Source organism: Gamsiella multidivaricata, assembly GCF_025024155.1.
Source record: "Gamsiella multidivaricata strain RSA 2152 chromosome Unknown BC939scaffold_6, whole genome shotgun sequence".
Taxonomy (NCBI): domain Eukaryota; kingdom Fungi; phylum Mortierellomycota; class Mortierellomycetes; order Mortierellales; family Mortierellaceae; genus Gamsiella; species Gamsiella multidivaricata.
In genome coordinates this window covers 72,628-93,409 of record NW_026251714.1, presented here as the reverse complement: position 1 = coordinate 93,409, position 20,782 = coordinate 72,628, and the positions used below count along the sequence as shown (strand labels likewise).

At 50.5% G+C, this 20,782-nt stretch overlaps 8 protein-coding genes across 8 annotated transcripts; 4 read left to right on the top strand and 4 right to left on the bottom strand.

Moving 5' to 3' along the window:
- Positions 1 to 684: 684 nt before the first annotated feature.
- Positions 685 to 2,730, bottom strand: BC939DRAFT_255876 (uncharacterized protein). Its single transcript, XM_051551027.1, has one exon. The coding sequence runs from the start codon at positions 2,639 to 2,641 to the stop codon at positions 881 to 883; it is 1,761 nt and encodes a 586-aa protein (XP_051416368.1). The 5' UTR covers positions 2,642 to 2,730; the 3' UTR covers positions 685 to 880.
- On the bottom strand, positions 2,731 to 3,777 carry BC939DRAFT_255875 (uncharacterized protein). The gene is made up of 2 exons (XM_051551026.1): positions 3,221 to 3,777; positions 2,731 to 3,074 (listed from the first exon to the last, which is right to left on the bottom strand). The coding sequence occupies exons 1-2, from the start codon at positions 3,609 to 3,611 to the stop codon at positions 2,821 to 2,823; spliced, it is 645 nt and encodes a 214-aa protein (XP_051416367.1). The 5' UTR covers positions 3,612 to 3,777; the 3' UTR covers positions 2,731 to 2,820.
- Positions 3,778 to 3,973: 196 nt separating this feature from the next.
- BC939DRAFT_438375 (uncharacterized protein) lies at positions 3,974 to 6,999 on the top strand. Its single transcript, XM_051553831.1, has 7 exons — positions 3,974 to 4,278; positions 4,554 to 4,635; positions 4,774 to 4,809; positions 5,223 to 5,350; positions 5,490 to 6,165; positions 6,254 to 6,356; positions 6,453 to 6,999. Exons 1-7 carry the CDS (start codon positions 4,039 to 4,041, stop codon positions 6,856 to 6,858), a joined length of 1,671 nt encoding a protein of 556 aa, XP_051416366.1. The 5' UTR covers positions 3,974 to 4,038; the 3' UTR covers positions 6,859 to 6,999.
- Positions 7,000 to 8,239: 1,240 nt separating this feature from the next.
- On the top strand, positions 8,240 to 10,891 carry BC939DRAFT_438371 (Bestrophin, RFP-TM, chloride channel-domain-containing protein). The gene is made up of 3 exons (XM_051553830.1): positions 8,240 to 8,620; positions 9,396 to 9,533; positions 9,677 to 10,891. Exons 1-3 carry the CDS (start codon positions 8,560 to 8,562, stop codon positions 10,735 to 10,737), a joined length of 1,260 nt encoding a protein of 419 aa, XP_051416365.1. The 5' UTR covers positions 8,240 to 8,559; the 3' UTR covers positions 10,738 to 10,891.
- A 178-nt stretch (positions 10,892 to 11,069) lies between these two features.
- BC939DRAFT_438369 (uncharacterized protein) lies at positions 11,070 to 12,547 on the bottom strand. Its single transcript, XM_051553829.1, has 2 exons — positions 11,336 to 12,547; positions 11,070 to 11,207 (listed from the first exon to the last, which is right to left on the bottom strand). Exons 1-2 carry the CDS (start codon positions 12,335 to 12,337, stop codon positions 11,091 to 11,093), a joined length of 1,119 nt encoding a protein of 372 aa, XP_051416364.1. The 5' UTR covers positions 12,338 to 12,547; the 3' UTR covers positions 11,070 to 11,090.
- Positions 12,548 to 14,054: 1,507 nt separating this feature from the next.
- On the bottom strand, positions 14,055 to 17,347 carry BC939DRAFT_382917 (uncharacterized protein; the record flags this gene model as incomplete). The annotated part of the gene is made up of 3 exons (XM_051551773.1): positions 14,055 to 14,111; positions 15,419 to 16,797; positions 16,897 to 17,347. Coding segments are annotated over 3 exons (1,887 nt in total), but the record flags the coding sequence as incomplete, so codon positions are not given.
- Positions 17,348 to 19,089: 1,742 nt separating this feature from the next.
- BC939DRAFT_392538 (ubiquitin-conjugating enzyme E2s) lies at positions 19,090 to 20,020 on the top strand (the record flags this gene model as incomplete). The annotated part of the gene is made up of 4 exons (XM_051552032.1): positions 19,090 to 19,228; positions 19,397 to 19,474; positions 19,599 to 19,711; positions 19,889 to 20,020. Coding segments are annotated over 4 exons (462 nt in total), but the record flags the coding sequence as incomplete, so codon positions are not given.
- Positions 20,021 to 20,094: 74 nt separating this feature from the next.
- BC939DRAFT_438359 (uncharacterized protein) lies at positions 20,095 to 20,782 on the top strand. The gene has a single exon (XM_051553828.1). The coding sequence runs from the start codon at positions 20,159 to 20,161 to the stop codon at positions 20,765 to 20,767; it is 609 nt and encodes a 202-aa protein (XP_051416361.1). The 5' UTR covers positions 20,095 to 20,158; the 3' UTR covers positions 20,768 to 20,782.

Below are 20,782 nucleotides of genomic sequence, written 5' to 3'. Positions count from 1 at the left end.
GACAAGATGCACCAGGCCAACCGACCGCAGAGCAAAGAAAAAATGGACTCCTCCACCAGCTCCGCCATAGCACGCAATTGGATCCCTTGAGTCTGGATGTACTGCCCCCCTCGTATTCGCCGGTGCGGGTCCTGTGCCTTGCGGCTGCGTAACCTCGCAGGTAGCCTTGCAGGGGGCCTTGTAGGGGGCCCTGCAGTCCTTGCAGTCGCCCTTGCGGACTCGTTGTACCGCGTCCATGTTACACCGTAGTCGACCAGCACACGTAATCCACAGACCCTACACCAACAGGCTCTTCTCGGCTTAGAATGAACACAAGCAAATTCCCTCCTTTTGAAAATGTACATCCGCTCCAGGTGGTCCCTCGGTATTGCGACTTTATGGACGTGCCGCTTGCTGGCAATTACATTTTGAGCCATGAAAGGATGACTCTCTTTAGGACACAAATCTATCTTCCGTGGGGACAACATCGAAGGAGAGGTGAGCAGCATACTTCGAGTCGGCGCCGGAATTGTGCTGGCCAAGCAAGGGAAGGCAGCACGATCCTGTTCGTCATCTGGCTTCCCTCAGCAGTAAAGTTCTCTGACGTCGATTGGCCGTGGTCCGTGCATCCCATTTTGGCGTCTTATCATGGGCCGATATACATATCATGGTAAATGAAAACTGTGTCCTATCCATGCCAGCCTAATAGATACATACACACGGATTCATGTTGACTTGACAGAGACAAAGACCAACAACAGAGAGATGCTTGTCAATGACGATTATGACCAAATCAAGCGTAACGTCCATGAGCACACAATATCCAGCGTCAACATCTCAAATGCAATGGTACGAGCGTTTATGGGAAGCAAAACAAGAGTAACAAGACGATGTCCCTCCCCTACGACCGGCGGCCCAGATCGACCTCCCACACCAGACTCTGGGCCTCCTGTTCCGACACAACCTTATCCGTCAGTCCCCACGCGCCCTTGGCCCCGAACACAATCCTCGACATGCTGTGCCCACAAGGCGTGAGACTCTTGCCTCCCGCATGGCTAGCCTCATCTCCGGAAATCTTGCCCGACCCGCAGCAGCGACCCCGCCTGCAAAACTCTGCGAATCCGAACAGCGGCTCCGCACGCCGGTACTTCATTTCGTAGTATGATGATTCTGGCTTTGTCTTTGGCGTGTTCGGTGCCGGTGCTGGCGATGGCTCATCTGACTTGGTTGATGGTGAGGGAGTCGCAGGAGTATTTGGCGCCTTATGATGCTCTTCCTCCTTTGCATCCGGCGCGGGGCCCTCCTGCTCATCGTACTCGTGCATGTTGATATCCTGCCCACTTCCTTCTTCTTCTTCTCCTTCCTCAGAAGTCTCACTCTCCTCTAAAGGTGCTTCCTGGTCATCCTGTATCCGGACGTCTCCTTCCTCTTGATCTTCTGTCTGACCGTCATCCTCGAGCACATCCGTGTTGTCACCGCCTGCGGCTGGATCTTCCTCTTCCTCTCCTTCTCCTTCTCCTTCTTCCACATCACCCTCCATTAGATCATCCTCTGGACCGGCACGGCGCATTAACATAGGCTCATCCCCCAACTTCTTTCCTTCGTTTCCAGCCATTCCAAATGTGAAATCCTTGGCGAGCCCTTCAATCAGGGTCGTCAGCTCTTCGACATTAAGCCTCCGACTGACATCTCTCGTATAACAGTTCGCAATCGCCTTCCAGGCCTCGGAACGCTGTCGGAAATCCTGCCTCATATTCGCAAACTCCTCAAAGTCTTGCGCGCTAATACCCTGCTCCTGCTTATACGAGTCCTGTATCGCCTCGATGCACTCATGCGCCAAGTCTCGGTCCGGCTGGACACAGGTCTCATCCTGACAATCCCAGGCGAAAAACCGCTTTCCGAATGCCATCATGCGATCAGTGTAAATCTTGCTGGACCTTGTAAAGCGTGGCAGAATCGATACCACAACTGTGCCAGGTGCCATCAATGTGGAGTAGCCCAATGCATCGCCCTGTGGAGCGACAAGGATGGTCTCGTTCCTGAAAAGCTGTGCCGCCTGAGCCAAACTGATCTCCGAGGGATAATCGAGATGGATGGTCTTGACAGCAAAGCCTCTGGCCAGCAGAGATACCTCAAGCATATTGGCGTTAGGAATGCTGGTGTTGCCATAGCGACCAAGTAGAGCCACCTCGATTTTGGACCTGGGTGCAGACTCTCCCTCCACGACTGCCAGGTTATCATTGGATACCACCGCGACGTTTTCTGCAGATGGTGCATGAACAATACTGGGATCCGCTTTCTCGAACCGGAACATCGATGGTGAAAGCACATCCAGAACCTTGGTTCTCAATGCCTCTGTTAGATCGCCTCCTCCGATCAAGTTCTCGCAGAAGGGCCGTGTGCATCTGGATTGCAGTCCAATGACGGCCCTGGCGAAGCAAGTCGGGAAGGATTTGGAGGGTGCGCTAATCTGGTGAGCGGCGAGCGGCTTCCCCTTTTGTGAATTGAAGACGATCTCGTGTCCATGAGGCGCCAGCAGGTATGTGTCTAGCTCCTGTTCTCGGTCCAGAATCCGATATTGCTGTCTCCGCTTATTATCGCCATAACCCTCTCCAGAGACGCGCATAAACCATGATGATTTTGAGCCTTCGAAGCTGGACATGACACTATAGACAGTAGAGGGTAATCATATTGATAAGCGACAACAATCATATGATGTGGTACACATGGAATGTACTGACAAAGCGTTGTTGTACAAGAACAAATGAGCGGATATGTGATCATAGCGCAAGCTTGTTGGGCAGGCACCCATTCTTCTCCATACTGATGCGGCCATAGTCATCAGCAACACATCGAAGCTCTTCCCAGCGCCAGATCATACCTGTGAAGAGGCATGAGGTTGTTCAAGGTCCAGGTCGGCCGATTGGTCGGATCACGCCCATAGAGAAAGATGGTCTCGTCCACGAAACGATAAGACGACACCGGGAACTGATCGAGTACCATTGGGCGATAGTACTCATCCGATCCTGGATCAGCAGCGACCACATTAATCCTTGGAAACTCTCCAGAACTCTTTTCTGTATGAATCCATGCGCCTGATCCAATCATTACCACAGATCGAAATAAAGAAAGAGAAAGGTGTAAGCAGACGGACTCTTTCTCTTTGAGTAAGGACTCACTTCCTTCTTTCTTTCTTTCTTTCTTTTTTTTTTTTGTCGGTTCAGTTGCTTATTGCACGCACCTCGTTCAGCATCGATGCATAGGTTCTGGAGAACACAGATAGTTTCCCGGTTAAATCCTGGGCCTCGTATGGATGGTAAGGATGAAGTAGGAGAGTGGCAGCTGAAACTCGAGGTCAAGGTCGAGTTACTCCGCTGCATCGTCTTACTGGCTGATACGCTCAGGCGCTGCTCCAGCAAGATCCATTCCTCGCTGTCTCGAGCGGAACTGAAGCTCGAGTGTGAGTAAGAGTAGAGTAGCAGCCAGGAGAGACTGAAGGTGGCGAGGATGCAGGAGAGAAAGATTCGTGGGGAGAGATATGACCGTGGGATGAAGAACAGGGCCCGTGAGGATGCGGCATTGTTGGCTCCGGGGATTGAGAAGATGGGCAGGGAGCTGCTCCTTGTTGGCATTGAGGAGGTTTTTTCTGTGTATGTCGGGGGTAGCGAGGGGTGGGTGGATTGTAGAGAGGATGTAGTTAGTATTCGTGGATGTGTTTGTCTATGGGGATGGAATGAAGGCAGAGAAGAGGAAGAGAGGGAGGCGAGTGGAGAGTCTTATGGAGCTATTTGCGTGGTGAAGAAAGAAAGTGATGGTCCCAAATGACATCCCATTGGGCATCATTACCATCATTACACAGGCGAACATGCAGCCCATGTAAGTTGGTTAGGCCTTAAGGGTTCCTCCTGGCCCACCAATTCACTTGATTGCCTCAGCAAGCCATGTCGCAGCTTGCATTAAGAGCGCGCGTATTTAAGGTCTTTTTACCTCCTCTCCTCTCTATTCAACCCAGTCTTCCCTTCCCTCATCCCAACAAACAACCACCTCATTCATCCCACAATGGCCTCCATCCAGTCCATTCCCACAAAGCCCTTCGAGGGTCAGCGTCCCGGCACAAGCGGCCTTCGCAAGCGCGTCAAGATCTTCCAGCAGGAGCATTACACCCAGAACTTTATCCAGGCCACCCTCGACGCCATCCCCACCGGCGCCAAGGGAGCGACCTTGGTCGTCGGTGGCGACGGACGATACTTCTCACAGGATGCCGTCCAGATGATCATCCGCATCGCCGCCGGTAACGAGGCAAGTTATCGTTCCAATGGGTCGCAAATGATGTCAACGCGATGTCAGGACATTCGTCGTGTTTTATTTTTGGGATATCAGAAATCTCACATCCTTAAGCGCGAGTCTTCTTCTCGAGACACTTTTGCAGTTGAAGATTGAGAGCGGTATTTGCTGACAGTCGTGCTGGGGGCCCTGGTGCCAATGAAATGAAAGGAAGACGTGTCTGGAAAGAACCATGACGCGATCTATCAATTAATACTGGTCCCATTTATTGGCGTCCACATCACAAATAGGTGTCGAAGCTCATCATTGGAGTGAACACGATCCTTTCCACTCCTGCTGCCTCAAATCTCATTCGCAAGCGCAAGGCTACTGGTAAGGAATCGTTAAAGATAGAATCGTGGGAAATGCATTGGATGGCAAGAGAGGGGGGGGGGGAACAATGCGATCAATTGTGCCCCAAAGATACCGATGCTCACCATCTGCCCTCATCTTTACAATATTGACACATAGGTGGAATCCTCTTGACTGCCTCCCACAACCCTGGCGGTAAGTGCTCATTATCCATGCTCTTTTGCTTCTGCACGGCACCTTATCTATTATTACCGCGAACAATGACGGGGATGTGGGTAGTTGCAACCAGATATGGATCACCGATCGGCAATGAAGAAGACCAGTGCATTCGCCACAATGTCTGCCTTGCTTGTGGCTTCATGGTTGCCTCTGATGTAATCAGCGTTATCTCTGCCCCATCTTCCAGGTGGTCAATGCTACACAAAAGGAACGAAATGGACGGAGATACATTAGAATTCATTCTTATCTTTTTCTCCGCCGGTGTCCGCTCGCCATACTATTATTTAAACATACACAATGTTATCTTCGTGAATCCTTCTGTGAATCCCTTGGTTTGATCCATTCCCAGCCCCCTTATCTTGTTTGTATCGCAATTGTCAATTGATTAGGACCCGACAATGACTTCGGCATCAAGTACAACATGGGCAACGGAGGCCCTGCCCCCGAGAGCGTTACCGAGAAGATTTACGAGATTACTCAGAAGCTGACTACCTACAAGGAGATTGCCCTCCCACCTGTATGTTTCTGTCTCTCTAATAGCCTTTGGCGTGTCTGGATTGATTGGGCACAAAAGGATATTAGTTATGCTAACTGACCGCATCTGTCACACGTTCTTTGTTGTTCCTCCTATACTATTGGCCTCGGGGAATGCACAGGTGGACTTGTCGACCATTGGCACCCAACAGGTTGGCAACCTGGAGGTCGAGATCGTCGATTCTGTGACCGATTATCTGGCCCTGCTCAAGGAAATCTTTGACTTTGATCTCATCAAGGACTTCTTGCGCTCCAACTCGGAATTTACGGTTCTGTTCGATGGCATGCACGGTGTCACTGGTCCCTATGGTCAAGCGATCTTCATTAAGGAACTCGGTCTCCCTCAAAATTCCGTCATGAACTGCATCCCCAAGCCCGACTTTGGTGGTGGGCATCCCGATCCTAACCTGACCTATGCTCACGAACTTGTTGAGCGCGTCGAGAAGGAGAACATTAGTTTTGGAGCTGCTTCTGATGGTGATGGCGACCGCAACATGATCATCGGCAAGGGCGCCTTTGTTACACCCTCGGACTCGGTGGCCATCATCGCCGCCCAGGCCGACGCTATCCCTTACTTTAGAAGGACTGGAGTCAAGGGACTGGCCAGGAGTATGCCCACCAGCACGGCTCTGGATCTGGTCGCGAAGAAGAAGGGCTACGAACACTTTGAGGTCCCTACTGGCTGGAAGTTCTTCGGCAACCTTATGGATGCAGGCCGCCTTTCGATCTGCGGTGAAGAGTCCTTTGGTACTGGATCTGACCACATCCGCGAGAAGGATGGTGTCTGGGCCATTGTTGGTGAGTTTCGCAATCAAGGAATTAAAGTCTGCATAGTATGTCAGAGATCATGTATCTTAACTCTATCTTGTCCTGTGGTCTCGTGTAGCCTGGCTTAACATCATTGCTGCCGTTAACCAGACCAAGAAGGCTAGCATCAACGATATCCTCCTTGCTCACTACAATGAATACGGACGCAACTTCTTCTCCAGGTACGACATTCTTCTTTCTGTTACGTCTGTTACGCCACGCGACGCTTTGGAGACTTTGAAATTTAACAATGTGTTCTAATCTCATAATGATTTCAGATACGACTATGAGGAGGTCGATGCTAATGGTGCCAACAAGATGGTCGATCGCCTCCGCGCGTTGGTGTCGACTGACCGTGCCGACCTGATCGGAAAGGATCTCGGCAACGGCTTCGTGGTTAAGGATGGCGACGATTTTGAGTACACGGATCCCATTGACGGCAGTGTCTCGAAGAAGCAGGGTGTCCGTGTTATCTTTGAGGACGGCTCTCGTCTGATCATTCGCTTGTCTGGAACCGGTTCTCATGGTGCGACTGTGCGCCTGTATGTTGAGAAGTATGAGTCGGACGCCAGCAAGTACCAGGACAAGACCCAGGATGCACTCCGTCCCTTGATCGAAGTTGCATTGAAGCTCAGCCAGCTGACCGAGTTCACTGGCCGCAAGGAGCCCACCGTCATCACGTAAAAATCTGTGCCTGGAGGAGGATTATCGGACGGCGTTCGTAATAATACCAGAAGCAAAATTGTAAATAAAAAAAACACCATGCGTCTTGACCTAATGCAATGGATTACAGCGAACTGTACTTGGCCAGTTGCAAACAATGATGGTCAGTCGATTGACGAAGTGGCGCCCTCTCTGTTGTTTTCTATACGAGCCTTGAGCAGATGCAAGGCCCATGGACAGCGTGAGGAGAGGAATAGGACTAACGTATTCCTGTTGGCAATATCGCCAATAACGGAGAATAACGCCCTCCGCCGCCAAATAGTGCCGACTCTCTCTTCAAACCGGGACAACGCGTCTGCGATGCGGGAGAGAACAAGGTATCAATGGCACATACGTTATCGCGGAGCGTAAGGTGCACGCGTTTGAGCTACAGAATGGATTATATTTCCCTGTCCTTTGAGTCTTAGATAATCGTACAAGTCAGCGCTATTGGCGAGTAAAGCCCGTGCTAGATGCTGTAAAAACTCGCGCGACTCATCCCCATAGAAGGGCTGAGCAAGCATAGTCTTTGTATACCCTGTCCAACAACGGCAAATTTAGTTGTTTTTTGCTCGTGTGTGTATACTGTTTGTACATGAAGCGCAAAGGAGAGGTGTGAACAGTATTTCTTTAGACTCTCTTGAACGACTTTTTTTTTTACCCGCCTGTACTTTCTCGGAGGTTGGACACCGTCCCCGCCGTCCTTCTATCCCTTCTATCTCTTTTCTGCCATCGTCCAATACGCTAATTAGGCAGTAGCGCCATTTCCAGTTTTTTTGCATAATGATAAGAACAACCAGAGAATATAGTGTGGACGCGTATTAGTGCCTATGGTTGGGAATTCCACAATGTGGGGCGAAGCAAAACGCATGATAGGAGAGCATTCACACACCCTGATGACGGATTTTGGCTCTTGAATGCATGGCATGGTTACATCCGGCTTTTTTACCAGGACGGAGAAGAGGAGTACAGCAGGGGGTGGTTTCCATTTTATCCATCCGTCTAGCAACTTCTGCCAAGGGAGAGTGAAAGAAATAGGGCTCTCAAGACTCAAGTCTGGAGCTGGACTATTGGACCGGGCTAATTTTTTCACTCCTTGCTCCTCAAATGCCGTCCAGGGAGTACAGAAGTGGACAATGATCCAATGGAACGATGTATCGATCCGCGAAGAGGAAAGGGTGGCGGAAGCAGCAGTTCACAGATAGCACTGTGTGTTTATGGCCATGGTGTGCGAAAGAAAGCCTCCCATTGGGGTTGATGAATGAACAAGTCGGAAATGAAGGATAGCGTCATGCGAAAGGAGCTCTCTGTGCTTCCCTCTTTCGGCTGTTCAGTTACCCGACCTATTTTTTCGGCGCTTTTGGTCCATTGTTTCCATTGTTGGACAATAATGTCCCCCGAACGGAAGTAAAAAAAAAAAAAACTTGTTTACATGCCACGCTTAAACCCTCCTCCCTTTTCTCATAGGACCGGACTGGGGAGTACGAGAGCGACATCATCCTCGATAAAGGGCTTGTGGATCCCCTTCCTGCTGTCCAGGTTCAGCCAAGCCAGAGAAAAGCGCTCTCAATCCGACTGAGGCATTATATTCACCACCTCTTCAACTCTCTTCTCTTTTTTCTTTTTTCTCTTTTCTCTTCACCACCAACCACACATCCGCCCCCCTTCGACCGACGAACCAAGATGACCTCCTACTTCAAGAGGCCGACAGAGTACTACCGAAGGACTCGATGGACCTATCCAGGTACAGGATTCAAATCGACCTACCCTCCCTCAGACAATCTTTGATCTGTTATGAAGAAAAAAACAGGATCGTCGGTATATTCACTTTCACCATCTTTTGATCCGGCTACAATGGCTTTATCCTTTCAAACCCCTGTTCCTGGCAGCATCTCGGCATGAACGCAGTCGGGGTTCATGTCATTTTCTCCATTTTACAATATCAATTGCTCCCTCTTTCACTTTTTTTGCTTTTTTTTTTTTTTTTTTCGGATCTACATCTTCACAGTATATCCTTGGTATATGAAAGCGAGGACATGAAGGAGCGTAGGAGGGGCAGCAGCGATGGAGAGAATAAGTAAAACGGTGAGGACAAGCGGAACGGAAAGAACGGGATATGAACGGTTAAACGTTTTTTCTAGCTGCATCGACAGTTTTTTCTATTCGATTCGATCGAAAAACAAACACACAGCCCGTTATGCGTTATGCATTATGTTATTTGAGCAGAAGGGACCCCGGTAACGCCTCGACCATGGTCTGTTGAGAGCATGATTTGTAAATGCCCCATGGACGATGGCAGAGTCAACGAAAAGCATAGGCTGAATGCTTGGAGACGAACAATGGACAAAAAACTCCTTGAGCGGATCATATTATCAATTGTGTGCTTTTTTTTAGTCGTGTGCCTGACTGGTTCCTGGTTTCTAAAATGCTATTGAAGGCTATAAATATGGTCTTCCTCATGTACCAAAACCATGGTAACTGACATTTTCTTCTATCCCTTGATCAATATTGCAATGTAGATACCCTCCGCGTCCGCGGCTCCGTCATCCCCACGGTACTCTCGGACGTCTTCATCATCACCATTTTCTCCACCATAATCCAGACGATCAATACCATGCGTCTCTTGCCATTCCAGCTCGTCTTCCCTAGTGTCATCGGTAAAGAACTTTCTTTTTCGTTCGTTCCATCTCCCTCCATGTCTTGTGTACGCATAGGATTTATTTACGTGCAATGGAGGATACCCTTCCCCCCAAAAAGAGATTCCGCAGACTAAAACATGAATGCCTTCGATACGCCCTAGCACCTGCATTGTCTGTCGTCGTCGGTTTGATTCTCGCCTTCCGCACCAACACCGCCTACGACCGTTTTTGGGAGGGCCGCAAGCTGTGGTCTGCTCTCGATGTCCAGGTCCGCAACTTCTCACGCATGCTCTGGGTAGGCATGAAGGAGACCCCTCACCCTCACGGTGTCACCAACGGCGTGGCCAGCACCGTCTCTCTCACGGCCGCTACCCCAGCCGCCAACAGCGCCCCCGCCCCCGCCCCCGCCCCTAACCCACCTGCATCTTCCAGTCTCGGTGCCCATCTTTTCAGCCGCAACTCCAAGAGCACCACTCCTCGTGAACCCGCCAAAGTTAACTCAAACGCGACACTGTCCGAGTTCTACCATGCAGACGACCATGAGAAGATCCTGATCATCAAGTTACTGTTGGCCTTCGCGGTCTCGGTCAAGCATCACCTGCGTCAAGAATTCGGCGTTCGCTATTTTGATCTCGAGTACCTCCTCCCCGAGGGCTTCGTACCCTGTGCTGCGACCGACCGTGTGGAGATCAAGACCCAGATCCAGGATAAGGCTCTCGGAGATCGTTACCGTCAATACAATGAGGAGCCCTGGGATATCCGTGCCGGTAACGAGGAAGGACAGATGTCGCTCCCACTCGAGATCGCATATGCACTCTCGCTCTGGATCATTGGTGAGTCCCGCGCGGGCAGGATCGAGAGCTCCTTGATCGGGAACCTGTTGGGATCCATCAACACCATGACCGATATCTTTACGAACATGGAGCGGATTGTCTTTACGCCTATTCCGTTGGCCTACAGTATCCACCTGCGTCAGGTCGTCTACCTGTACTGCTTGGCCTTGCCCTTCACGTTCTTTGAGATCCTGGGCTGGCACACTATCCCCCTGATGGCCTTGGTGTCCTTCACGCTCTTTGGTATGGATGGTATCGGTACGGAGATCGAGAACCCCTTCGGAAAGGATGCCAACGATCTGCACATGGATGAGTTCTGCAGGGACCTCAAGCGCGAGCTCGATTATCTCGTCAACCTCCGCAACACCGTCCCCGGCGCCCATGCTTAGAGAGAAAACAGAGTCTGATGACTTTTTTCTTTCACTCTCTCACTTTCTCTCTCTCATTGCCATATATCTCTCTTATCTGTCGTTTTTGCCTCCTTGTCAGTTCGATGGGCGGGGGGGTTGTTTTCGAATAAACACATTCATTCTTCGATTCATTTTTTTTTTTACGCGCAAAAAGTAATTGTATATTTTAGATATGTAGGTATGTATGTTCAGTATGGATGGATGGATGTATATATCTCGACGCTAACCAGCTTGTGAGTTATGGAGTGATTTTTTTTTTTTGATCGCGTCGTTCTTGGAACAAAAAAAAACAAAAAAACGAAGGCCTTCGTTTTCTTCTTTTTTTTTTTTTTTTATGGATTACGAGCGTTTTGTGGGAGAGTTCCTGCCTCTGGACGGTACTGTTTCGGTCCGCTAGGGTTCTGTGGATAACCTCCCAACTCGGGCTTTTCCTCATCGTCGCTCGCGTTCTAAACGAAGTGCAATATGTATATAACAAAAGGAACAAAGTCAGCCAAAAGTACAACGCAAAAAAAAGACATTTCAGGTCAATTTCCAGATCCCAGGTTTTTTTTTTTTTTTTTTTTTTGGTTCGTACCTCATCATGATATCCCGTAGGATACCGTTCATCATCAAAGGAAATGCCGACTCGGGACTGCATCAACGCGCTCGAATGGGGCCCATTCTCGCCCGTCAGTCCGACTTCATCATCATAATCATCCCTTCCACTCGACAGCGACATAAACCGTCCTCCTTCGCCCGTGCGCTTCTTCTTGTCCCCACCATGGTTGCGGTACAGGAACACGCCCAGTCCAACGATACCGGCCATCGCCACAAAGCCGACAATTCCCATCCCGACCGCGAATCCCGCGGACGAATAGGCACTCTGTGATGTTGCCGAATCCGTCGAACCAGCCGGCGCATTCGTCGTCGTCGTCGTTGTCGTCGGAGAAGAAGAACCAGGCGCAGGCAAGGGATCCTGAGGTTCACCGTCCGGGACGGCTGTCCTCGAAATCTCCTGCTTATCATAAACGCCCGGCTTCACATCCGAGTACTGGCCCACATACTTCACACTCGCAAAGTAGCCCGCGAACTCGTGGACCTCGGACACGACCGAGAAATCGTATTCTTGACAGTTCTCGTCCGTATAGAAGTTAAGGGCCATTTCCGGGTCGGGCGCCGTGATCGCAGAGTAGTTCCGGCCGGCGGTCCCGGGCGTGAGCGGCAACGAGAGCGTGCTCGTGCATTCGTCCAGCTTCAGGCTCTCGAGGTAATAAGAGTCGTTGGCCTCGAACGTCAGTTCGATCGCGGGCTCGGATTCGACCACGTAGACAATGGCACGCTTCTGGAGAGGTGCTTCAATAGAGGTAATGGAAGAAGCAGCAGCAGCTGGGTTGAAATTGAGGTTGGGGGTGGGTGCTGCGGTGGTAAGGGTTGGGAGAGTCATTAAAATCACTGCTGTCGACAGGCCCAGCCAGGTGGCCCACGGTTTCCTGCTGGTCCTTCTGTGGTCCGTTTTGCAGGTGTTGGTCCTGGTCCTGTGAGGCTGTGCAGTAGCAGCGCTATGTGTCGTGGTCGTCATTGCTTGCTGTTGTATCATATATCGTAATGTTCGTTGTTCGTAACTTGTTTATCGTGAATCGTATGCCGTGTATCGTACGTATATCGTTTCGTTAGGGTCGTTGTGTCGCTCCTCCTTGTAGAACGTCGGGGTGTTGGTTTGATGCTGCCGAGATGTTTTGTCAGTAGACAATTGGTAGCTATGAGTTGGTGAGTTGGTGAGTTGGTGAGTTGGTGAGTTGGTGAGCTGGTGAATTGTGAGCTGGTAAGTTGGTAAGCTGACAAGTCGGTAAGCTGTGGTGAGTGGTGAAGAGCGAAGAAGAGAAGAAAGGAGGGGTGGCAGTGTGAGGTGGAGGAATTGCGTGAAATCCTTTTTTTTTTCCCCTCTTCTTCTGCATTTCGAGTGGGTGCTTTTATCGAAAGTGGACAGTTCCCCGATTTAGGGTTGATACCGCATATATTTTTAGCAGGGGGGAGAAGGGACAGGACCACGCTGCGCTTGGGGTCCTGCCAAAGTGAGTGCTCACCAGGTTCTCGCTGCTACTTCCTTCTACGACCTTACTTCTTCCCCCCCAGCCCTTCCTCCTTGTTCTCAGCCCCAATTCACCCAGAAGTAAGCTAAAGAAGAAACCAGACGGATGTAGACCCCATATTTGGGTTATTCATCGGTTGCCTCTCCATTGGCGTAATAGGTACGCACCATCGAAAAAAAGAAGCGCAACATTTCGATTCCTAAGACATGTGCTGTTCCCATCCCGGCAGAAGCGTAAGAAGCGCAAGATAACCTATTCAAGGCAACGTCTCCGAAAGGAATTCTCTCACCGAGGTTTCAGGCGTTTATTTATTGAACATGGTGCTCTTTCTTTTCTTTTTTTTTTTTTTGTTCGCATACATCACAAGTCCATAATCGAAAGGGTTCGTTTACTCCCCCCATCTTTGTTGAAGCAGTCAAAGTCAGGTCCACAGTTTTTTCTCGTAAAGGTGCACGCAGGACCATACCAAAAGCGAGCGAGAAAAAAACGGCTGGGCTGGTTCTGGAAGTGACCTGGAATTGGATCCCGCCTAGCAAAAAAGTAGTTTACTTCAATCGCAGCACACACCACACACACTGCCTGCCTGTCTGCCTGTCTGCCTGCCTACTCGCAAGATAATAATATAAAATAGATCTTCTTGACCATCCAACCATTACTGTTTGTTTCTGAGCCCCCGTTCATTATTATTATTTCTCTTCATTTTACTTGTGCGTCGTCGAATGTCCAACAGCACGCTTTTTGCTGCCTCGGAACAAACGCCCAAAGAAGGAAGCGGACTAAAACAATAAAAAAGAATGAACACGAAATACATGCGAGAGCCTCCCCATTTGGTTGAGGCACAGAACGTGGAGTTGCTGCCTGTCCCCCCCAGTCTATATATCCCACGCTCAGCATGCAACACCATGATGCATCGCCGTGGGTCATTTTTTTTCTTTTTTCGATAGGTAACATCGGCATGCCGTTGCCAATTAGGTCGAATATCTAAATTGCTTCTTCTCGGCATTAGGTTTCAGATAGTCCAAATAGAAGGCATAGCAGATATATTTACAACAGTGCAAACCGGCGTTTATTGACCCAAGATGCAAGTGGGTTAAGGTCTCCAATCTAAACCTGGTCACTATCATCGTACCTGTCCTTCCGTTCTGGCCGCTCCGGAGAATGCTGCTGTAGACGATCACCCCTATAGCTCTGTATTTCGTTATCGTCCTCGTCGTTATCATCATCATCATCATCCTCATCCTCATCCTCATCCTCATCCTCATCCTCATCCTCATCCTCATCCTCATCTCCAAGCTCAAAGTTCTCGCTCCTGCCTTTCGTCCTCAACAGAATATCGCCATCCTGATCCGCTGACTCATTGTCCATACGATTGTACGGCAGGAGGCTTTTGTTCCTAGTGTCTTCGATCATCTTCCTGCCCACCGTCTTCCAAAAGACCACCCCTCCGATCGACAGCACCACTAATGTGCCTAGAACGCCTCCAAAGAACGTTGAGAATATCGATCTCGGAGGTTCATCTCCACTATGTCCGTTTTTGGAGTTGTCCGGTGCTGGTGCTGGTTGAACAGGATGTGTTCCCCCACCGCCACCTCCTGGATTCTGCCCACCAGGCGGTGTCGGTGGCATGACTGGCCCTCCCTCTGCCGCATCCCCTTGTCCATGGATCGGCTCCTTTTCAAAGAACTGTCCGATCGCATCCTCTGTCCAGCCGACCCATCGATATGATTTTGCCGTCCCAGGGTAACCGAGATAAAACCCATTCAGCCCGAACGTGAAATCCTGACAATTTGAATCCGTAAAAAAGTTGATCGTGGCGTTTTTGGGTGCGAAAGTAATGTAGGCATAATCCGCGGAAGCGGTCTCGGTTGCGAAGCAGGTGTTGAAGATGGCGTCCTCGGAGCCGAGCTCGTCGTTGCCCGCAGTGAAATACATGACGTTGACCTTTTGGTCTGTCCTGGGCGGGAGTCGATCAGCTAGAGAGAGGTCCTGTGCTTGTACTGGTATTGTGGAGATGAGGGACAGTAATGCCATGGAGGCGATGACCGATGCTGAAATTGTGGAATGCATAGTGTGAACGAGTTGTTCCTGTGTCTGTCTGCACTGTGGTTGTTGTTTCTCTGGCGAGTCCCCTGGTGTATTATGTGTCTAGTGTCTAGTGTCTAGTGTCTGGTGATCGTCCTGCTTTGACTTGATGAGCGGTTGGGCGTTGAAATCTTGAGGTTGCTCTTTTGTGGGAACGATGAGGACAAAGAAAGTGAAGTCTGCGCAGGGGCGTTTGCTTTACGCCCATGGAACCATCAGAGCCGTTATTTATAGATTCTCGTGGGACGAAATGTTTACGGCGAAGCAAGACATGCTAATGCTTGCCCTGGATTTGTATGCCACACATATCCAATGCCACCGGTCGTTTTGCTCTCCTCAGAGCCTTCAACTGACAACACGCTGGTCTTTGAATGAAGCATCGTTTATTCATGTGTGCGCGCCATGTGGGGGTGTGCTATGCCGTCCTAGTCCAGCACCTTTAGGCGACTAAACTGCTTTGCATGAATCGCCTTCTCCATCAACCGCACCGGATCCATTGCCTGCACAATATCACCGCCATCCAGGAACAGCTTCATCAACATCCCGCTAAATCCAGACACCATCGCCACGCCCTCCTGCGTCGACTTTGTCGGTTTGTTACCCCTGTTCGACCCCCTCAAGTTCCAGAACACAATCTGCGGCAGCTCGTATCCCGCCTGCTCAAACCGCCGCTTCACCACCGCATAGTTTGTGAACATTTCCCCATTTCTTTGTGCTCCGGCCACTGCACAATCAAACTCCATGTCCGAGAAAACAAACAGCGTCTTAACCATATCCTTCGGTGCGACCTTGTTCTCCAACGACAGATTGAGGATATGACTGAACGCCTTGGCCAAGTCCGTGTTTCCGCCCCAGTCCATATTTCGCATCGAGTCTACCTGGTCTATCAATGAGTCCTCCTTCACCCGATGGATCTGCGGCGACCCCGAGAACGTCAACACTACCCGATTGTACGGTGGTCGACTCAACTGCGTCAAGAGCAACGACAGTGCGATCGCCGCGTTCATCGGAGTCCCCGACATCGAACCTGAGACGTCGCACAGAGCCATAGCCGATTCCATGGTCCCAGTCTTGGCCAACCGTTCGACATAGGACTTCCATTGGGCCTCCATGGTCATGATCTTGATATCGTCCTTGTCCATGCCCTGGTTACAGTGCTGAATCGCCTCGGCTACCAATTCGTGAGGCATCAGCGCCTGCGCTGCAATCGTGCTCTCACCTTTGGAAACAGACACCAAGTACTCTAAGAACCGCTCTTTGTCATGGGCTTCGAACAGCTTCTTGTTGTTCTTCATCGCGATCGAAGGCACGCGGCCATACACAATCTCATCCCAACGTTGCGCCGCCATCATGCTCTCCAGGACCGGGATTGCCTTCCGCAGAGGTACATAGTACTCTTGACGATATTGCCGCCGGACTCGGTTCACGTACGCGACATGGTCCTCCCCTGGTCGTTTCTCTGGAAAGAGAATCTGGGCGATCGTGCTGGCAATCAGGGTGTAGTTGTCGTGGAGCTGATTCAGACTTGGACACCACTTTGCAGCCAGTGAAATCGATTGACCCTGATCCAACCGAGCTTTGTCCCGTACGAGCGCATTCGCAAACAGACGTGCGACCTCCAAATGCAGAGCTCTGTAAAACGCGTCGTCCTTGAACATGGTCCTGGCTCGCTCCAGTCGAGCACTCTCGCGTTCGAACCGCTCCTCACGAGCCCTCTCCGAAAGCCGCTGGTTTCGTTCCTCTGCCTCGTCGATGGCTCGTTGCCGCTCCTCGGGCGTCCTATCCTTGCGGGACCTTGCGCCATCCGCGTTGGTCTTCGAAGCTGCGTCCTCGCATTTCATCTTCTTCTCTACCTGTTCGTCGTCCTCGTCAGAAGACACGCAGACTTGTCGCTTGTGCTGTCCTGATCTATCCTCATACCCGCCTCTGCCTCGTCCTCTACCTCCCCGTCCTAGTCCCATATTTCCCCACCCTCGTCCTCTACCACGGCTTGACTTGGATTTCTTGGGCCTTGTCGTCAGATTGTACTCTTCGATATCATCACGAATTTCAAACACCAGCCAATTGAGCAGATCTTTCCAATATCCATGATCGGGGATATGTCGCAAGTTGTAAAGCAGTGTCTGCGGGTGCTCATGACGCAAGAAATCCATACAGACATAAAATCCGCTGCGCTCTCCCTTGCCATGCACGACCGAACGCAACTGAAAGATCAGCCGAAGCGTGTCCAATGGATTCGCCGCCCAAGAGGCGCGGGCCAGCCGCCGGGTCGTGTCTGGGTTGGTGTTTTGGAGAACTTCAAAGAAGAAATCCAGCCGGGCATCCTCTGTGGAGATGTATGTGGGAGCACCGTTCTCAGTCGTCGTCATGTTCGCATCTTCCGTGGCTCGCTCGGCCTCGGTCTTGTCCGCCTCTTTGAGCAACATGTCCACGAACGGCGAGGACCCTTCGGGTGCTACAACAGCAGTGGCGGACGTCGAGGCTGCTGTCGTCGAGGCCGTTACTGGAGCTTCGTCACCGTGATCATTGGTGGATGCTGTGGAGAGACAGAGCTCCTTGAGGAGATCACAGGAATCATCGAGCATGTCGTAGTCATCGTCAGTATTGTTGTCCTCGGCAGCAGTAGCCTGGGTTTCGGCCTGGGCCTGAGCTGGAGGCTGAGTCTGGTTTTTGACTTGGTGATGATCCTGACCCCTTGGGGCGGTGGCTCGTCGTGGTGTGGCCAGCTTGGGCAAGGGAACCACCTCTGGCAAGGAGTAGTCCTGTCGAGGCATAACGCTCTGCTGATGCGAATGTGAAAAACGAGGTATGGAGATATGGATGGATGGGTAGCGAGACAGGAGGATAGATGAAGGAGTCGTGAGAAACAGCAAAGCAAGTGTGAAGAGTTAGATAAAAACGTGCTGTAGAATGTCGAATATATCCACCGATGAAGCGAAGGCTCAGCACTCAGCACAAACCACCGCGCCTCCGTAGGCCCGTGGCTTCCCCCAATGTATGGTAGCTGTAACGTCTACGTACATGAAACCAGCCGCAGCCACTTGCTTGGATCCACAGAGGACGATGCATGAATGCTCGTATGAGGACAACGGAGCTGCTTGTCTACCCAGACGATCGGTCGCGGCAGAATGGCAAACGGATTTGCACCGCGTCCTAAAAGGGAGCGACAAGGAGCGAAAGGAGAACAATAAAAAGAACTGGGTCTACCACACGACCCACAAGGGTCAAGGCTCTTGGATAAGGCGTATTTCACAATGCTTTGGGGCCCGGTTTTATCGCGCAGGAAAGGTTCAAAGGTCCTCAGAATAGACGATCAATCAACTCACCGAACCGAGAGCACCAAACGATGTGGTGGGGATCGGACCATTTCTGCAGAGTACTTCTGCTGGCCCCCAGGACACTGGATCGCTATGGTCTTGGGGGCCTGAATCGTCCAAGGTCCTTCCCAGTAAAATCATGTAGCACCCCGCAGCGCCTCCAATTTTTGCCGCCAATTTTCCATTACATTTGGTGCTGGCCTGTTGGTTTCAGCTGTGCCACCACTCTTCGGGAGTAAGGGTCTGAGAGCTTCTGTCGAATGCGTCTGCAGTCTGAGAATACCCGATTTCGAAGCGAAGCAGACTGTGCAGGAATATGTCAACAACGACTACACTCTAGCGTGGTTGACGCTGACTAGTGTATTTCAGCAGCAGCTACGCGAGATGGTATCGCTTTTGTGAGGACTACATCGCATTGATTAAAAGCGAGTTCAACCGAAACAAATACGAGCGTCTCAATGAGTGCGGAGTCAATGCCAAAGACATTGGTTGATACATCAACAGGAGGTTATGAAGTGCAGACATTCTGAGGTCCGTAATGTCGAGCTGCAGATCTGCTAGGGCCCCAAGGTTGAACATAAACGAATACCTTTACCAAACGCATCCATCTTCATTTTCAGGAACAAAGTGAATAGGATTTCTGGCAGCAGGGCAGTTGGGCACCTTCCCTGAAAGGAAAGCGAATACTGTGTGCCACACTGTCGCCACTTTGTTCATTCATTCATCCACTCATTCATTCATTTTCTACCTTCACCTCCACTCTCTTTCTCTCTCGCCCTCGCTCTTTCTTTCTCGTCGCGTTTCTGTCTCTCTCCCCTCCTCTCGTTCTACTATCCGCCATTCACGTTACATTGGCGACCATGGAATCAATATCCCCTATCGCCCTGCGGAAAGTCACCCGCGAGTTATATGCGCTCGAGAACGATCCTCCAGAGGGCATTCGCCTGATCCTGAATGAGGACGCCATGACCGACATCCAAGCATGGATCCAGGGTCCAGGTACGGAGCCTGATGCAAAGAAGCCTGGGTCCCTTATCAGCATCGGGGGAAAAAAACCCCCCAATTCTTACACATCGCTTGTTCAAAGACTTTGGTTATTAACCATCCATGTTCTTGTTGCCTTTTATTTTCCTTTTAATTGCTGTGCAACTCGATTCGACTTGACAGAAGGAACCCCATATGAGGGTGGTTGCTTTCGACTGCGGATCCAGCTCGGCACCGACTTTCCCAATTCTGCACCAAAATGTATACCCATCGTTTCAAGCTCGATAATGTGTGCATTGCGTTTCCGTCGCTCGCATTTTTTACTTATGCCTGGTTCACATTTTTTTTTTTTTTTTTTTTTTTTTTGTTTCTTGGGACATTGTAGGTTTCTTCCTGACAAAGATCTTTCACCCGAACGTATCGAATAAGGGCGACGTCTGTGTTAGTACGCTCAAGAAAGACTGGAAAAAAGATCTTGGCATACGACACATTTTGCTGGTAAGCATCCTTTTTGTCCAATTCGCCCATTATTCATCGTACTCCAGGCTGGTGCTGGCCTGGCCTGGCCTGGCCTGGACATGGTGGATTTTGTATACACCACACAGTGGAAAAAAGTTCGAGTTTCAGTAACAACGTCAGCCCTGGTGGTATCCATCTTCACGTTCTTCACATTAGGTGGTCAAATGTCTGCTGATCGTACCGAATCCAGAGTCCGCATTGAACGAAGAAGCAGGACGGCAGCTACTGGAACGTTACGACGACTATGCAAAGCATGCAAGGCTGATGACCAGTATTCACGCCCAACCTGCTGGCCAGGATCTCTTTACGACACTACCACCACCACCAACAACAACACAACCGACACCATCAGCGCACACAGCATCATCATCATCATCATCATCATCACATTCATCATATTCAACTGACACAGCAGCAAGCGCTGCAATGGACGAGGAGATGACCATAACTAGCGTCTATAATGAAAACCAATCCAAGACTGCAGCCGCCCGTATTGTTATCCCACGAGTATTAGGATCAACAGACGTGTCGGCATCAGAACCGACTAATACACTTGCAAGGATACACAAGGACGATCAGGCATTGCCATTAATCTGTGTTGACGATACCAATGACAGCATTTCATCAACCTCCATGTCAACAACAAAGGCGGCGTTATCTCTTCAAGAAGCTCTTTTAATGACAAGTACATCAACCTCAACCACAGCATCATCTCCGCTTTGTCCAAAGCGCAAAGTGGGCCAAGACGAAAAACCCGTGGACCAGATAATGTGCAGTACAAGCACAGCATCCCATTCCAGGCAACCCCTCTCAGGACAGCCTACCCGACAAACATTACAGGGCCTGCCCACTCATCGGAACCAGACTCCAGTCTGGAGCAGCCATCCATACAAACAAGCGTCCGGTCACATCAGGCACGAATGGCCCAAGGACAAGGCGCACGAAAGCCCCATCAGGAGCAACATTGGCACCACCGCACCCAAGAACATGAGGGGGTCAATGGAGAGTCGAAAACGGACCCTCAGGCGCCTTTAATGACATAATAACGTT

Excerpts from the sequence above, each read along its gene's own strand:
- BC939DRAFT_255876 (XM_051551027.1), bottom strand. The coding sequence starts at position 2,641 with ATGTCCAGCTTCGAAGGCTCAAAATCATCATGGTTTATGCGCGTCTCT.
- BC939DRAFT_438369 (XM_051553829.1), bottom strand. The coding sequence starts at position 12,337 with ATGATACAACAGCAAGCAATGACGACCACGACACATAGCGCTGCTACT. Across the intron at positions 11,208-11,335 it reads CTACGGGATATCATGATGAG|AACGCGAGCGACGATGAGGA; the intron begins GTACGAACCAAA and ends CACTTCGTTTAG.
- BC939DRAFT_438371 (XM_051553830.1), top strand. The coding sequence starts at position 8,560 with ATGACCTCCTACTTCAAGAGGCCGACAGAGTACTACCGAAGGACTCGA. Across the intron at positions 8,621-9,395 it reads GACTCGATGGACCTATCCAG|ATACCCTCCGCGTCCGCGGC; the intron begins GTACAGGATTCA and ends ATTGCAATGTAG. Across the intron at positions 9,534-9,676 it reads CGTCTTCCCTAGTGTCATCG|CACCTGCATTGTCTGTCGTC; the intron begins GTAAAGAACTTT and ends GATACGCCCTAG.
- BC939DRAFT_438375 (XM_051553831.1), top strand. The coding sequence starts at position 4,039 with ATGGCCTCCATCCAGTCCATTCCCACAAAGCCCTTCGAGGGTCAGCGT. Across the intron at positions 4,810-5,222 it reads TGCCTCCCACAACCCTGGCG|GACCCGACAATGACTTCGGC; the intron begins GTAAGTGCTCAT and ends TCAATTGATTAG. Across the intron at positions 6,166-6,253 it reads TGGTGTCTGGGCCATTGTTG|CCTGGCTTAACATCATTGCT; the intron begins GTGAGTTTCGCA and ends GGTCTCGTGTAG.
- BC939DRAFT_438359 (XM_051553828.1), top strand. The coding sequence starts at position 20,159 with ATGGACGAGGAGATGACCATAACTAGCGTCTATAATGAAAACCAATCC.
- BC939DRAFT_255875 (XM_051551026.1), bottom strand. The coding sequence starts at position 3,611 with ATGCCAACAAGGAGCAGCTCCCTGCCCATCTTCTCAATCCCCGGAGCC. Across the intron at positions 3,075-3,220 it reads ATGCATCGATGCTGAACGAG|GCGCATGGATTCATACAGAA; the intron begins GTGCGTGCAATA and ends TGATTGGATCAG.